The 17915-nt window shown below is 43.0% G+C and overlaps 1 protein-coding gene across 2 annotated transcripts in view; it reads right to left on the minus strand.

Moving 5' to 3' along the window:
- MINPP1 (multiple inositol-polyphosphate phosphatase 1) overlaps positions 1-17698 on the minus strand; it is a 44595-nt gene extending 26897 nt beyond the window's left edge. Inside the window, exons 1-3 of one of the 2 annotated variants that reach the window (XM_055323234.1) lie at positions 17013-17698; positions 13805-14002; positions 9125-9222 (exon numbers count right to left, since the gene is read on the minus strand). In XM_055323234.1, coding sequence (XP_055179209.1) covers positions 9125-9222; positions 13805-14002; positions 17013-17649 — 933 coding nt within the window. In that variant the 5' untranslated portion in view covers positions 17650-17698. Of the gene's footprint in view, positions 1-9124; positions 9223-13804; positions 14003-16934; positions 16957-17012 lie in introns of those variants that run through there. The other variant, XM_055323235.1, reaches the window with a different exon arrangement.
- Between the last annotated feature and the right edge of the window lie 217 nt (positions 17699-17915).

The following is a 17915-nucleotide window of genomic DNA, read 5'->3' on the forward strand; positions in this document are numbered from 1 at the left end:
TTATGTTGAGGTTCCTAATTTAATAATGATTCTAGGAAAGTTTACATTGTTTAATTATCGTTCTACACAAAGTACAGTAGAATCTTAGCATTCATCAAGTTTGTATTTGCCATTTCAAGCTTTTAAGAGTGCCCCAAAGGTCCATGACACAGAGAGATTTAGGATAAGACACAAATCTGAACTGTGGGAATGTAGAGGCTGGCATGCAAGAGCAAGTTAGTAGTACTCATGGCCAATAATCCAGCATCCGTGACAGTTCAGGACTGTCAGAGGTTTAAAGACATGTGCTCACTTCCTCTTTCTGCCAAAATTATATTGAAGTGATAGCAAAAAAATATACAGAAAAAAAGATACAAATAAAAGAATATTCACTATAGCGTGGAAAGACACTAGCAATGGATAGGGAACTGTTAAGAATTTTATGAAGCTAGAAACTAGACAGAAAACAAGTCGCTTTGATTCATGTACCAGTTTTGCAAAAATAGTAATAATTTAGATCAAGGATATAGAAAAGGAATGTATATTGCTACAGATGTTCTAATGGGCAAATTGGCGAGATCCATAAAAACACACATTTCTATGGCCCATTTCTTATGAAGTCATAGTCACAGATGAACCTAAGAGAGAATGTCTAAGAATGTCTTACAGCAGCACTGCTTATAGATAGAGCAGAAAAAAGAGATTCCTGGAAATATTGAAATTTGGTTTCAATGGTTGACTAAACTATGGTATACACATACTATGGAATACTATGTCGTTATTTAAAACTTCTATATCATAGATCTACGTGTACTAATGTGGAAAGATCTCCAAGACATACTGCATGAGAAGGGCAGGTTAAGAATAATAAATACAGTATAAAACCATTTATCACCAAGACATGCATACCCACAACACACACTATACTGTTTATAGTTCTAAGAATGATATAGATTATAAATAGCACAGAAAAATGTTGAAAGAGACACATCACAGGGACTGATCTCTATGGAGAGGTCTTGAATTGGAATTGGTGATTAGGGTAGACTTTCTTTGAATGTTAAACTTCATACTCATGTATCACATGGTCAAACACCCAAACTAGAGGACTAAAACACCAATGAAAAGAGGTACAGCAGGCGCCTGGCTGGCTCAGTTGGTAGATCAAGAGAACTCTTGATCTTGGGATTGTTGAGTTCAAGCCCAACGTTGGGTACAGAGCTTACATAAAAATAAAAATAAACATAAAAATAGGTACAAGGCTCTGCAGTAATTACGAGTTATTCTTCCCCGAAGAAGCCCCTAGAGAAACTAAGCACAAGCCATAAGTTTAAATGCAGGAGCAAGGGCACCTGAGCAAGGGCTCAGTGGCCAAGCGTCTGCTTTGGGTTCAGGTTGTGATCTCAGGATCCCGGGACTGAGCCCCGCACTGGGTTCCCTGCTCCATGGGGAATCTGCTTCTCTCTCTCCCTCTGCCCCTGTCCACCAAATCGCGTTCTCTCCTCCTCGTTCTGCTCTCTCTCAAATAAATTAATTAAATAAGTAAATAAAAATTAAAAAAAAATTTAAATCTTGAAGATTTTTTAAAAATCACACATGCACTATTGAAACTTTATCTTAAAAGAATTTGAAAATGTAAATAAGAAGCTTTTCTAGGAAAATCTAAAATTACCCAAATTGATGCAGAAAAATCTGACTATACCAAATAACCAGAGACAAAGATCTACCTGAAAGACACCACGCATACTCAGTTTTAAGTAGGAGCTCTACCCAACCTTCAAGAAGAGTTAGTTCCTAATATTTAAACCATTCCAGGGCACAGGAGAGGATGGAGAGCTTCTTAACTCACTTTAGGGGGATGATGGAAGCCTGTACCCAAAACCCAACAGAGAAAGCACATAGGAAAGGGGCGAGGAGCGAAACTGCAGCCCACTGCACTGCAATTCCTGTCCTCTCAACTGTGGCTCACAAACATCCCCCCTACCTTCTAACCCCTCTTCCAGGAAAAGGAATAGCGTCAGGCCAGTAGTACCATCGCAGATGAGCCCGGGCCCTAAGCCAACCTCACTGTAAACATAATTTACTGAATGTGAAATACATCGCTGCCCCCTCCCCAAATTCAGCAGTATACTGAAAGAATGCACCGTCTGCCAGGATGGAGAGACTGACATTAGGCATGCCCTCCAGACATACACAAGTAGAAAACAAGACAAAATATGTACAATAAATGTTTTCAGTCACTGAGTAATGAGCACTGAACTGAGATCACGGAGACAAGGGAAACAAAACAAACCCTACAACTGCCCCAGGTTTCTCCCTGGAGGCAACTGCAAAACTGTGGCACAAGAGGGGGGTGGCGATCAGGGTAAGGGTGGGGGGTGGGGGAAGGGGATGTTGTGCAGAATCCTGCAGTCTTGCTGAGTTGAGGAATCAGAAAGCAGTCTTAAGGGGCTGGAATTAGCAGGGCAGTGTGCCGGGAAGGAGGAAGCTACACAGGAAAACCGCTCCAGAAACCTGGGGTCCTCTTGATTTTGCTGCTAATGTTGTGAATAAGTTGAATCCCAGACCTATCACAAAGCTGGGAGATATTCAAGTTCCAAGCAACTGAGGTAGGAGAATTTCAGTAGACACCCAGACATCCACAATTTCAATACAGACCCCAGAAGGGTCACACTTGAATAGTAAAGGCATTTTTACGAATAAAGGATTAGGGTTTTGTGGGTCAGAATTGGATTATGAAACTCAGAAATAAACCTCAAAAGGATCAAGCTGACCCACAAAAGTAAACTAACTGCAAAATGAAACAAAATTTGAAACTCTTTAAAGGAAGGCAACAGAGGTGTCTGGGTGGCTCAGATGGTTAAGTGTCTGCCTTCAGCTCAGGTCTGATCTCAGGGTCCTGGATGGGGCCCCATGTGGGGTTCCCTGCTCAGTGGGGCGTTTGCTTCCCTCTCCCTCTGCTCCTCCCACCTGCTTGTGCGCTCTTCTCTCTCTCTCTCTCTCTCTCTCTCACACACACACACACAATGAGTAAAAAAGAAATCTTTAAAAAATATAAACTAAAGGAATGCAAAAAAATTTAGGCATTCAACAACATAATATTCACAATGTCCAGCAGTTAATAAAAAATTGCTAGAAACACATGAACAGGAAATGTAAGCTCTAACTAGGAGAAAAAGCAGTCTGTAAAAGAATTTATCTTAAGAAAGAAAATATGCAAGCATGATTCAATACTAGAAAATGTACTATCATAATTTACTATGTTGGAAGATTAAAGAAGAAAAAAACACAATCATCTTCCTAGATGACAAAATTCAACACACATTCCTGATTTTAAAAACACTAAATAAATAGAAGGCTTCAGTAAGCAAGAAATAAATTTCCTTAATTGGTAATGATAACTGATGTAGGAAACAAAGGCAGAAGGAAATACAAATAAAATTAAATATCCTTAGTAACCTGCAGCCCACTGATGAACACCTGAGATGGGGAGAGTGTAATGTCCTCCAGAAAGCTCCCAACTTAATGTCTTAGCAGTAATGCCTTGTTAGAGGGAAAAACCACCTGAGCTTGACAAAGGCAAGGCCTCTGGTATCTAGCAGGTCCTCTTTACATATGAAAGTTCTCTGAAAACCTCCCCCAAATTCCAAGTCTACCATTAGCTACCCCTCACAACCCTGTTCTGTCCCAGAGCTTTAATAAAACCACCTTTTTGTACCAAAGATGTCTCAAGAATTCTTTCTTGGTCGTCAACTCCAGACCTTACCCCACCAAACATCACCTATATTCCAAAACTGTATCACAGGGTACACTTGGAGGAGCAAAATCAACAATTTTTGTTTGAAACCAAGACCTTCAGAATGAAGCCAGAGGGGAGCCTCTCCAGACTGTACGGGATACACTAGCAGGTGACAGACAGGTATTCCATTTTGCAAGGATCTCAGAGGACAGCAGCTCTAAAATGGAAGAAACGCTACTCATCCCTGAATAGCAGCTCATCCGACTGGCTGGCTAGGGAGCAAGAAAAGCTAAACTCCAAAGATAAGTAATAATTAGAAAAGGGGACTAGCAGAGCATCCCAAAAAGCAAAGGAAAAAGATAAGAAACATAAGCTCGGGGCAGCCCGGGTGGCTCAGCGATTTAGCGCTGCCTTCAGCCCAGAGTGTGATCCTGGAGACCAGGGATCAAGTCCCACATTGGGCTCCCTGCATGGAGCCTGCTTCTCCCTCTGCCTCTGCCTCTCTCTCTCTCTATGTCTCTCATGAATAAATAAAATCTTAAAAAGAAAGAAAGAAAGAAACAAACAAACAAACAAACAAACATAAGCTGGTATAACATCAAAAACAGTAAAATTTGAAGTTCTACATAACCTGTGATCCAGCAACTCTACCACAGACACAGACCGCCAGAAATGTCTGTGTGTCCCCCCAAGAGACCTACATGATAAGGTTAATACCCCCAAACTGCAAACAGCCCAAATGTCTACCAAAAAGATAATGGACTAAAGAAAAAAATCCTGATAATTCATAAAATAAAATGCTATGCAGCAATGAAAATACATTAACTACTGTGACATGCAGCATCATAGGTGAATCTTAAAAACATGATGTTGAAGAGAGACATCTGGGTGACTTAGTTCAGTTAAGTCCCTGAGCAGGGAGCCTGCTTCTCCCTCTCCGTCTGCCCCTCACCCTGCTCGTGCTCCCTTTGTCTTTCTCAAATAAATAAATATATTTTTAAAAAAACATAATGCTGAAAACTAGGTACAAAAAAAAGTGTGTTGGAACACTTGGGTGGTTCAGTGGCTGAGTGTCTGCCTTCGGCTCAGGGCGTGATCCCAGGGTCCTGGGATGGAGTCCCGTATCAGGTTCCCTGCAGGCAGCCTGTGTCTCTGCCTCTCTCTCTGGGTCTCTCATGAAAAAATAAAATCTTAAAAAAAAAGGGGGGCATGATTTCATTAAAGTTAAGGTAAATCATTACTTGTGAAAAAATTAAAAATCAGTAAACACTAAATTAGTGTAATGAAGAAAACCATGAAAATACAAATACAGGGGCACGTGGGTGGCTCAGTCAGTTAAGCATCTGCCTTCAGCTCAGGTCATGATCTCAGGGTCCTAGGGTAGAGCCCTGCATCCAACTCTGCTCAGGAGGGAGCGCCTGCTTCTCCCTCCTCCTCTGCTCCCACCCCCACTTGTGTTACCACATGCTCTCTCTAATAAATAATCTTTAAGAAAAAGAAAAAAAAGAAAATACAAATACACAAGTAATAATAATGGGGAAATAATCTCCTATACAGAGAGAAAATATTTTGTTTAAAAAATTGCAAGATAGGAGCCCCTGGGTAGCTCAGTCTGCCTTCAGTTCAGGCCGTAGGTCTTGATCTCAGGGTCCTGAGATCCAGCCCAGAGTCAGGCCCCACACAGGGCATGGAGTCAGCTAGCAATTCTCCTCCCCCTCCTCTCCATCCCCCTGCCACTCGTGCACACATTCTCTCTAAAATAAATATATCTTTTTTAAAAAATGTTGAGATAAATCTACTAAACTCTATAAATAAATCTGAAAACCTGAATTTTTTTTTTTTTTTTTTTTTAGAGAGAGAAAAAGAGAGTGAGCACATGCGTGAGAGACAGCGTGCAACTGGATGGGGGCAGAGGGAGAGAGAAATCTTAAGCAGGCTCCACATCCAGCTCAGAGCTCACAATCCTAAGATCAAGACCTGAGTGGAAATCAAGTCAGACTTTTAACCCACTGAGTCACCCAGGTACTTCAAACCTGAATGGTTTTTATAAGAAAATATTAAATACCAAAACTGACTCCAAAAGAGACAAAATCAAGATACACTCATTACAGTATAAAATATATACAAAGTTGCAAAAAACTATCCAGCATAAAAGTACTAGTTCATGTGTCATTTCTTTTCTAAAAGTTGACTGTCATCAACTTTCTCCTTTATATATCCCTATACCTTATTCATATTTCTTATAGCCACTGTCTTACTGCGGGTTATCTGTGTCTTTCACTCCCTAGAAGACAATGCCTATATTATGTTAGAATCTTTAGTTCCAACCAAGTGCCTAGCACCAAGCAGGCCCCAAACAATATTTGCTTAATGAAGGCACATATGGTCCAGCATTTCACAAGGTTTTGGGTATCTAATAATCTCTGTGATTCTCAGAATTTCATAAATGTCTATTCATTTTCAATTTTTTAAAAATATCCTGATAAACAATTTCAAACGTGAAAAATAGTGAACAGTAATATAATGAATCCCTGTGTACCCATCATCCAACTTCAATAATAATCAATATTTGGCCAATCCCATTTTAGTTATCCTCCACTATCACCACTGGATTATTTTAAAGCAAATCCCAGACATTTTGTTTCATCTGTAAATTTTTCAGTATATAAACCTATTTCACAGTGTAAAGTTCTAAGCATATTTTCTGTCAAATCTTTAAAAAAGAAAATCACAGAAAACATAAATAAATCAAAAGAGAACTTTGTATTTTTAAATAAAAATTATTTGCTCTCTGTATATATAAAGAAAGCTCTTATTCAATTAATTTAATAAACATGTATTTCAAATTTTCAGATCATAAGAAGTTCTTTATTTACAAAGGAAAAAAAGTATCTCCACAATGGAGAAATCTGCCAGGTATCCCTTTAATCAAATGATCACACAAGTCATCATCAATAATGTGACAAAAAAAAAAACACGCACTGGAGGACACATCACTTACAGAGCATTCTTATCAAAAATGCTGAAACCTTGGGATCCCTGGGTGGCGCAGCGGTTTAGCGCCTGCCTTTGGCCCAGGGCGCGATCCTGGAGACCCGGGATCGAATCCCACGTCAGGCTCCCGGTGCATGGAGCCTGCTTCTCCCTCTGCCTGTGTCTCTGCCTCTCTCTCTCTCACTGTGTGCCTATCATAAATAAATAAAAATTAAAAAAAAAAATTAAAAAAAAAATTTCTTTAAAAAAAAAAATGCTGAAACCTTAATCTAATCAAAAGTTGAAAATCAAACACAAAGGCATTCTGGCAGAAAAAAGGGCAGGGGGTGGTGGCGCTGGACGTCTGCAAAAGGCCAATGTATAAAAGAGAAAAGAAAGGCTGGGGTACTTTTCTAGATTAAAGGAAACTAAAAAGACATGTGACAAGAAAATACAATGAGTGATCCTTCAATAGACCTTGAATTTAAAGGGAAAAAAAAACCTCTAAATAAGACAAATGTGAAAGCTTCAGTAGTGGCTATATACTAGACAATTATTGTACTGTTACATATATATATAATTATATTTTATCTATGTAGCAGAATGTTATTTTTTAGTACAAGGGTGAAGTGCTTTCATGTCTGCAAAGAAAAAAAGATTACATACATGAGGTAGACAGAATAAATGGCCCCCCAAAGATGTCTACATCCTTATCTCTAGAACCTATGAATATGTTATCTTTCATGACAAAAGGGAATTTGCCAGTGTGATTAAGGATAGTAAAATGAGAAAAATTATTCTGGGCTACTTAGGTGTGCTAATGTAACCAAAAAGATCCTTATAAGAAGGAGTTAGGAAGGACAGTCAGAGTAGGAGCTATAACCATAGAAGCAGAGGTCAGAGTGATTTAAAAAAAAGAGGACGAGCAAGGGGAAGTTGGCTTGGATGTGAGGGGTGAGTCCTCAGCACAGGGAAAGCAGCTTGCGCTTGAATCAGAAGCTGTCGGTACTTGCAAGAGACCACCTGGCCAGAGCTGCTCCAAACAGAGGGGCAGAGAGCAGAGGCCAGGGGAGCATGGGCCAGACATTCCACCAACAGCAGGAACCTGGGCAAACAAAGTTGTTGTTCTGCTAAGACGTGAATTTCCCTTGCCAGCACACATCAGCAAGGTACTCAAAGTTGCTTCTCTATCAACTTTTTTCGCTAATCTGGGTGGGGAGACAAGGGAGGTGAGTAATTTGACCCATGTGGATGGTGACCCCAAGTTTCAGTCTACACCTATTCTGGCATAATTACTAATTCTGTGGTCAGGAGGTTTCTAAGTGATGGGCTGGGGCAGTCAGAGGGGAGCAGCAGACAGAGGAAATACCACGCACCGTTACCCCTCGGGCTCAGTGACTGAGAGAGGTCGTCCACTGAGGGTCCTGTTCTCTTCTTCCAGCTTACCTGCTGAGTCCCGTTCCCACATGAGCACAGGAACATACAAAACCACCTTTGGCCAAACCACCTGGTTGTGGTCACTTTGGTCTTTGAGCAACGAAATAAAGCACTCGCTTACCCTCAAATAGTACATTAGCCCTCGGCCTGCAAGCCTGACTGTATCTGGCAAACAGGAAGTACACTTCTTTTAAGAACTTGACGTTAAGTTTTGAAGTTAATCATTGATTTTCATGTGGAATACTGAACGTTTCATATGTATGCAAGAGATGACTGAAGTTTCAAAAGTCCACATTCCTGAATGCTCCCTACAGACACCAGGATTCTATTCAATGTTGCTATCCTCGGTGCTCAGGAAGACAACGGATGCTCCCCGACCCTACCTCTCTGGCTCTCCACATCCCGGAAATGACCAGAATTTGCCTGCCTTAAGGTCATCTGGGGCCAGTCTGGCCTTCTCTGTCTAGACTCTAAAAGAAGTAATATGGCTGAAGAGGGAAAAAAGGAAATATGAGGCAGGCAGATAAACTGTAGAGGAATGATGGCCACCGCCAGGTAGAACACGGGGCTCATTTTATCACGAAAACTATTTAAAAAAAACAAGTTAGGTATCTGAGAAACCATTCGTCCTCTCTGAGCTCTGGCTTCCTATAAAAAGAAGAATTTGGATTTTAAGAGCTCTACAATCCTTTCCAGCAATAAAATCTGATGGGTAAAATAGGGTTTTGACTGGGTGGACCTAGAAATCAAATCGCCATGGAAAAATGTTTTCCAGAATTTTCTGAACCCAAACTATTTAGAAGCACCCCATCTAACCGCATCTCAACAATTTACCCCTATGCAAGGAGAGTTACATATTAGTCAAAGACAGTCCATGTTCTCTGCTCTGGTTATTTTTTTAAAAAACTGCTTCAAATAACAACAACAAAAATCATGCCCCCCCCCCAAAAAAAAACCCACAAAAACAACCAAAGAAACTGCAATAGCAATACTTACCTTTGCGTCATCTATGTCAAAAACATCACACCAAGGAGATTTAACACCTTTAATTGCCAGGTCAAATGAACAGGTGAAAAAAGCTACCTGAATTAAATCTGGGAGGGAAAAGAGAAAGGTAAAGTTTGTGAGTCACTATTCTCTGTAATCCTCCAAAGGCTAAATACCCACAGATGGCACATGCAGCACAGTCCAAGGACCCGGGCAGGTTGAGCACCGAGAAAAGATGATTCAGCTTTTTCCTACCAAAGAATGAAGACACGCTGTGTACAGCCTGAACAGGAGGATCTAGGACGGCCAGGAAGAAACCATGCGGAGGCACAGATTTCAGTCCAATGAAACTAAGTTAACTGGTAACTACCATTGTTCTGGCTTCAAAAGTAATGTGTTTGTTAAGAGCACAGTTGCCTACCAATTCCAACGAAAAGTTCAACCGAAGAACTCGTTAAACGTAACCTGAATTTCTCCCTTTTGGAGGGCTGGAGGAGGGAAGAGAAAGGTAGGGAAGCTTTCAGTCCCCATCTCGAAAATGAGCAGTAACCAACAGCTCTCTCAACCACACAGCACTTTGTGTTCTAACTGTGCGGAAGGAGGAGAGAGGGGACACAGAAACGCGAGAAGACTGCAGCCAGTGGCAGGAAGAATCAAGCTGGGACAGGAAGACAGAGAAACCAAGGGTCAAGAGGGAGAGAAACAAAGAGGGAAAAACCCCACTGGGGAAAGTGCGTGCTAACAGCATCCATTTTTCAAACTTGTTGCTCAGCCAGCCAGGCAGCAGATTTCAGAAGTTCCCTGGGATTTTCACACTGCGAATGAGCTGATTATAGTGCTTTTAGCTAACCCGGGGTTGCAGAGACGGGCGGGGCCCCAGGAGCCTGGGCTAGGGGAGCTGGCTGGGCAGTGGCGCACGGCCGCGCTCTCTGGACAGAACGGACAGAATGGTCGCGGTCGCTGCGGGGCTGCCTCCTGTGCTTTGCTTTCTCCTTAACGTCAGTGTCTTGCCTCGCTCCCAAGGAACCAGGCTTGAGTTTAAAGAACTCCCCTAAGCAGTATATAGTACAAAAGGAATACTTGAGGATACAAGTAAAAGCCATTTAAAAACTTAGTTCGTATAAACAAAAGGGTGGATAATCCTAATACCTAATAGGATATAGTGACTTCCAAGCCCCAGGGATGTATGTTTGCGAAAGAACCTGACTCATTCACACGCCAAGTTCTAGTTCTGAAACTATGAACGCCAAGCCTAATGGTCTATTCTTTAACTGGATGGGAGTTGACAGAAAAATTTCACCAAAAACACGTAAGGACTACAGGCGATGAGACCTATCTCTGCCACTAATCATCCTGAGCAACTGACTCCAGCCTCTCGGGTCTCAATCCTCCCATCTACAAAATAGGAAGGACAGACGGTCTCTCACGAGGAGTTACCGCCCTGACCCGTCTATTATGATCATGCTGACTTTCTGGGCAGTTTTTTAGAACCTCTGGTTATTTTAGTTATTTCAGAGATTTAAGTGTAAAAAAACTAAAATAAAATAAAGGAGGACATGGGAAAATATAAAAATCTTGGGTAAGAGGATTCCTAGGCAGAATACAGCATTGAACAGCCACGATGATGACAGACTTGGCCATATAAACACGCAACGGGTACAATCAACAGCACCAGAAACAGACTTAAAAAGTGAGCAACAAATTAAGAGAAAAATGTTAGCAACATACAATAAGCAAAGGATTTATACTTTGTCAAGCAAAATTAAAGGTTATATAATTAATATATCTATAACACATAAAGAGTCCCTAAGAACAGTAAGAAAAACATAAAAATAATCTAAGAAATGGACAAGAAAGAGGCAAACCGAAGAAGGAATGCAAGTAGCTAGCACACATGAAGAGACATGCTTATCTTCACAAGTAACCAAAGAAATGCAAACAAAAGCTAGATATCATTTTTCATTAATCAAATTGGCAAAAATCAAAACGACTAACAATCACTGTTGGATAAGAGAAGGGGAAAACGGGTATTTATATTAATTCCTACACTTTCAGAGAAGAATTTGGAAGTACATGTCAAGGTGTAAAATATTCATTGTCCTTAGCCCAACAATTCCACCCACAGTTATTCACCTTATAAATTCTTGAGAGCAAAAATCAAGACTATAAAAATGTTCACTGCACCATCATTTGAAAGGGTGAAAATCTAAGAAAATCCTCAGTAGGAAAATGATTTGCTACAAAAAAAATTTGCACTGTGTTGGCTCCAGCCCCCCCCCCCAGTAAAATCTGATGGGTTCAGTAAGTTTTTAACTATCATTGACTTAGAAACCGAATCACATATCCTATGAAATCACAAAGAATTCAAAAGAACGAGACAGAGCTATGTAAGACAGATATACTACTGAGTAAAAATGAGTTATAGAAAATACATACATCATCATCCCTCCATATTTAAAAAAAAAAGTATTTAAATAGCTACAATAGTTTTGAGAAATTCCTCCGCCAGGCATTGTGCTAACACTTTGCATGAATTAATCTCATATAATCCTTGCAATAATCCTAAAAGAAAGGTACTATTCCTATACCCATTTTACAGGAAAAAAAAAAAAAAACTATGGCCTATGGATAGTACTGAACTTGTAAAGACCACAGAGTTAGTAGTACAACAGTGTCAAGATTCAAACACAAACAGTCCAATTGCAAAACATGATTATAACCACGATGCTTATTTTGCCTCCAAAAAGAAGCCACTCTCAGCTACCCCATCAGTAAAACACAAATAATCAATGACTAAAAATTATGTCTTAAAAAATTTTCAACATCTAACCAGTCACTAACCAAATAATAGCCAGATACTAATATAGTTATATAATGGAATTCTGTAAATAAAGTTTAAAATGTAGCACTAGAATCACACACATTAAATAAAAAAATAAAAAGCTAAATTAAAATCAAATTTCAGACTGATATCATAGTTTGACATCTTTCATAAAAGTTTTAAAACCTGCAAAACAATAACCCAATTATGTGTAGAAACATAAATATTAAAGCTGGTGTGGGATGACTTAAATGCCCAATTCATGACAAAGACTACTACTGGGAAGAAAAGATGAGGAATAAGTCCCAGAGAGGGACCAAGGGACTTCAACTCATTTAAACCAACTAACTGCTAGCTTTTATTATTATCTACAGGCTTAAATTACTTCACATTAAAATAAACAACTTTTTTAAAAGAATTATTTTTAAGTCATCTCCACACCCAATGTGGACTCACAACCCTGATATCAAGAGTCACAGGCCTTACCAAATGAGCAGCCAGGTGCCCCTAAAATAAATAGTTTTTAAAGCTCTGTTGGTAAAAAAAAATAAAAATAATAAAAATAAAGCTCTGTAGGTGACCACAATGTTTAGCCATTTTGGGGAAAGAAAAAAATTCAATTTTATTTATTTATTTTTTTTAAAGATTTTTAGATTTATTTATTCATGAGAGACACACAGAGAGAGAGGCAGAGACACAGGCAGAGGGAGAAGCAGGCTCCATGCAGGGAGCCCAATGTGGGACTGAATCCGGGGACCCCAGGATCACACCCTGAGCCAAAGACAGACGCTCAACTGCTGAGCCACCCAGACGTCCTCAATTTTAGAGGCTAGTCCAGGTATCTTCACTCTTTTGATGTTTATAAAGCATTCAAAATCCATGATTCTAGTCTATTGTTTTCCTTACATCTCCTACTTCTAGACTTTTGGAAATTTACTCTCAATATAAGAAATCCAAAATTTGTATGTATGTTTGTCAACATTTGCTGTACAAATTATAAATTCTTAGATATCAGAGAAAAATCTCATTTTTTTAAAAAGATTTTATTTATTTATTCATGAGAGATACACAGAGAAAGAGAGAGAGGCAGAGACACAGGCAGAGGGAGAAGCAGGCTCCATGCAGGGAGCCTGACGTGGGACTTGATCCCGGGACCCAGGATTGTGCCCTGGGCTGCAGGCGGCACTAAACCGCTGCGCCACCAGGGCTGCCCTCATTATTTTTTCTTAATTTCCTATTGGTAGGTGAGCATATGCCCTGGCTTTCCACCTGATATCCCAGCATAATTATAACAATGCCCCCTTTCACTCTCCAGTGTACGGGGTTGATTGACAAATTCAACAGGTAGCCTGTCCATCACAATACCTTTTGACAGACACAAATGCTAATTTTTTTTAGTATCTCTAGGCTTAAAAGCCTCAAATAAATGAAATACACTACTTTGCTTTTCACTTTCTAATACCCCATCTCAAAACATTAACAGGTTCACATTTCTGATCAGCTTCAAAGCTAAAGAATTTTATGTAATTTCCCACTTTTATCATTTTATGGGGTAATAATTCAAAAAAATGTCTTTTATATAAATATTGATTAGAGTTGAAGATTTATATACCTCTCCCCTCAAAAAAAATTCCATGATATATATAGAAGGAATCTTGTACCTTAATTTACATAAGGTCAAAGAATATGAATCTAAAAACAGTAAGCATGAGATACACAATTTTCTCAAACCGAGAATATATTCTTAACATAAAATCAACTGTGAACCTTTAAAAAGAATTATTTTATGCTTCCATATTTTTTTTCTCCAGAGTTCGAGAACCATTTAAATTATTTCAAAGTTCAAATGAAAAACAAATGCACATTACCTGCATTTAAACTGTGGACTGGCACTTGCAAAGTAGTGGCAACCTTTTTTAAAATGTTCTGCATTTCTGGTCCAGTTTTGAAGGCTTCTACATGATAAAGAGCCGTAGCATTCTTTTCCACTTCAGTTAAAAACTTCTCACAATGATCAAAGAACCTCATTAGTTTATCATTAATTCTTGGAGGTCCACATTCCATGTCTGAAAGAGAACAATATTTTGTTTATATATACATATATATAAACAGATATATATATATATTATATATATCATCAATACAAGCGATAATTTCAGATTATTGAAAATTTTGCTTCAAGTGTGAAAAGGAACACAAAATCTGTTTATTGGTGTGTCTGAAATAAGCACACGCTGATCACAAAAGACAAGGCAAAGCTATTCCCCATTTGTAATGACTAATTCATGGGTTTATATCCTAGAAAAAACTAGAAGGAAGAAACAGAGAATCGGAGATAATACGTTACTGCTATACTACACAGTGAAAAAAAGGTGGTTGAAATAGTTTCTTAAAGCAAAAATAATTAGCATGAAAATCCTAAGAAGTGCAGAAATGTGTTGTAAGTACTGTTTCTGTCGTGTACAAAAAACTAGCAAAGCTCCTCATTACACCTGAAAGACTAATTCAGCAGATCAAATGTTTTTCTACTCTAAGCAAAGTCTACACAGTGTGTTTTATTTTCTCTTTAACTTTTCCAATGCTGTGTTACTTTACAAAAGACTCTGCTTTGGATAAAAACTACTGACAACAGCACAAACACATCGACGCTTCAGGTCTCCTGTATTTGGTGCTGGTTGGTGCTTCTGTTTTTGATTTATAACTAAAGCTCCCAGACACTTTCTATTTAGAATTACTAAATCCTATTATTTCCACAACTTGGCAGCAAATATATGTATTATAAAAGTATCCACAATCATGCCTCAACTACCAGGGGGCCTTTTTAAGTTTCTTCAGTGATGTTCAAAACTCATCGGTTCCAATAATTTCTCTGATAATTTACCACGAAAAGAACACCAAGAACACTACTTCTATATACAAAATGAGAAAATCAAGTCAGTTACACCATTTTGCTTTGGATGTGGGGGTGAAAAAACACATTTATATTTACGTATGTGTGTCTCCATTTCAGGATCTCCTGAAACGGAGAACTCTGCCCACAGTCACTGCCAACTGGATTATAGTTTGTAAAACATCTTGACTTGGAAAATAAGTGACTTTTATCATCTTTCTCTGTGGTCTCAAAAAACAATTTCCCAGGTGGATCTGGATTTTTCATCCTTGCTGTGAACTCATTACTGCTGCTCTTCAAACAGAAACAAAGGTACTGTCCTGAGTTGCTGGAAGAATACAAAATCTAATTCAGTGGCCTCCCGTGAAAGCCAGGGGTGCACAAGAGGCAAAACGACGGTTTATAGATAATAAAGTAGCCAGGCAAAGGGCTCAACCTCTATGACCTCATCCCAGGAGGGCCAGTAGCCCCTTTCTGGCCTACACTATACATACTGTACTATAGTGAAATGCATTTTGCTTTGAACGGTCACGTAACTTAACTCGTGGGGGATTTTCACTTCTATTAATCACTACAAAGCACAACAAGTGACTAAACAGAAGTCAGCCAAGAGAATGACGCACGTAGTGGGAACATGACACACATTCAGCGGAAAGGCCTCCTGGAGCCGCTGCACTGGATACGCGAGGATGCTACGGGAGAAAGGACAACCCAGTCTACTTCTAATTCACTCTTCACTTGGGTTTAAGGCTCAATGTCTCACTCCATCTCTGACCTTAGAAATGGGCAAGAAAATAGTAACACTTGCTCTTCTCTCTGGAACAAACATGTTACATGTTTTTATCCTTATTCCTGAATTACAGGAGAATGGAAGCTGTAGTTAAGGGTTGGGTCCAAGCGCTAAGTCATTTCCTGGGTCCATCCCTAGCCATAGGAAATTGGGAGGATCATCCAGTGTTTCTGTGGCTCAATCCCCTCTGCTGGGCAGGGAGAAAACACGACCAACGTCAGAGGGCTTTGGCAAGGATTTAGGGAAACAAATGTCAGGCATGCCTGGCACAAAGCCACATAGCCGGCGTTAAGTGTCTGTTAGTATTAGTATCCGTGGCTACGACACATTTTCTGTGCGGTGGGGAGGGCGCACCATGGGGTGGGAGGAAGACATGGATTCCAGGCTGACTCTGCTCCTCAAAGTAACCAGGGACAGTCAAGAGGGTATATACTCTTGGGCTGTTTCTCCACCTGTGGCACACGAGCCCCCCTCCCCCCCACTAGATGATCTCTCCCATTCTGCAAAAGTAACGGAATAAATCAAAGTCGTGTGACCGTGAGCCACAGCTGGGGGGGGGGGGGGAGGTAAGTTCACAGCACACACAACAGCAACACAGAGGGAAAACAGCAAAACAGCCCAGTAGTGGAGAAAGCTTGAGAGCAGCTTCCTAAAACAGGATGTGGCTCCAGAACCAACATGTTATAAAAAAAAAAAAAAAAAAAGTTGGTAAGCGAAAAAAACCCAAACAGCATGAGAAGCAAAGCCTGCAGAAAAAAAGTCCTGGAAGCAGCTGCCAGGGCGGAAGGAAAGGCAGGGCTGGCACCTGCCTGGGGTCGGGAGGCGGACCACCGCGCTCCCGCCCCGTCCTGCCCCCCCCCCCCCGAGCGGCCTGCGCACACCTGGGTTAGGCATGAGCGCGCCCCAGAGCGGCCCGGAGCACACCTGGGGAAGGGAAGAGCGCGCACCCTCGGGGCACACCTGGGTTAGGGCCAAGCGCGCACCCCCGGGGCACACCTGGGTTAGGGCCGAGCGCACACCCTCGGGGCACACCTGGGGAAGGAAAGAGCGCGCACCCCCGGGGCACATCTGGGGAAGGGAAGAGCGCGCACGCCCCGGGGCACACCTGGGTTAGGGCCGAGCGCGCACCCTCGGGGCACACCTGGGGAAGGGAAGAGCGCGCACGCCCCGGGGCACACCTGGGTTAGGGCCGAGCGCGCACCCTCGGGGCACACCTGGGGAAGAGCGCGCACCCCCGGGGCACACCTGGGGAAGGGAAGAGCGCGCACGCCCCGGGGCACACCTGGGTTAGGGCCGAGCGCGCACCCCCGGGGCACACCTGGGTTAGGGCCGAGCGCGCACCCCCGGGGGGCTCGGGGCAGGGCGGGGGCGCCGAGGCCCCGGCGTCAGGCGTCACCTGCGACGTCGGGCGGCGGCAGGCCGGGGTGCAGGTGCTGCCACAGCCCCTGCAGGAAGGCGGCGCCGCTGTCCACGCAGCGGTGCTTGGAGCTGGTGACCAGCTGCAGGCGGCCGTAGTTCTCGCGGCTGAAGAGAGCCGGGAAGAGGGCGGCCAGACGCAGCGCCAGCCGCCGCATGTCCTGCCGGCCCTTGTCCACCAGCTGCCCGTCCATCCAGTCCGCGTACCACAGCGGCCAGTCGGCCAGCGCGGCGCCCAAGTCGCGGCCGCCCGCCGAGGCCGAGCCCGCGCCCCCGCCCCGCCGGGCCTGCAGCAGCCCGTGCAGCTGCCGCAGCCTGCGGATCTGCTTGGCCGTCGGGTAGCGGGTGCCGTGGCGGATGAGGGCCACCAGCTGCACCGGGGTGCAGGCGTCCTGCAGCAGCTCGGGGTCCCGCCGCGGCGCCTCGGGGTCCCGCAGCAGCCCGGGGTTGGCATCCTCGTAGCGCGTCTTGGTGCCGAAGTAGGGGCTGAGCGCCGAGGCCGCGGGGTCGTCGGGCTCCAGGAGGGAGCAGCGCGACAGCGACGACAGCAGCGCCACCGCCAGGGCCGCGACCGGCGCCACGGACACCGGGGGCAGGCGCGGGCGGCCGCGGAGCATGATGCGGCGCGGCCCGCGGAGGGCGACGGGCGGCCTGGGCGCGACTTCCGGCTCCGGCGGGCGGGGGCGGGCCCGAGGGCGCTTCCGGCCTGCGCCCGAGCCCCCAGGAGGCGCTGCGCCGCGCGTGCGCTCTGGCGGCGGGGCGGGCAGGCCTCAGGGCGCGCGCCTGCGGCTCCGGCGGCGCCCGACTCCGCCAAGCCGCGCCGGCTGTTGGGGACGCTCCGGGGCCCGGACCCGCTGCACCCGGCGGGGCGGAAACCCGCCGC

Source organism: Nyctereutes procyonoides, unplaced genomic scaffold (genome assembly GCF_905146905.1).
Source record: "Nyctereutes procyonoides isolate TBG_1078 unplaced genomic scaffold, NYPRO_anot_genome, whole genome shotgun sequence".
NCBI classification, from domain to species: Eukaryota; Metazoa; Chordata; class Mammalia; order Carnivora; family Canidae; genus Nyctereutes; species Nyctereutes procyonoides.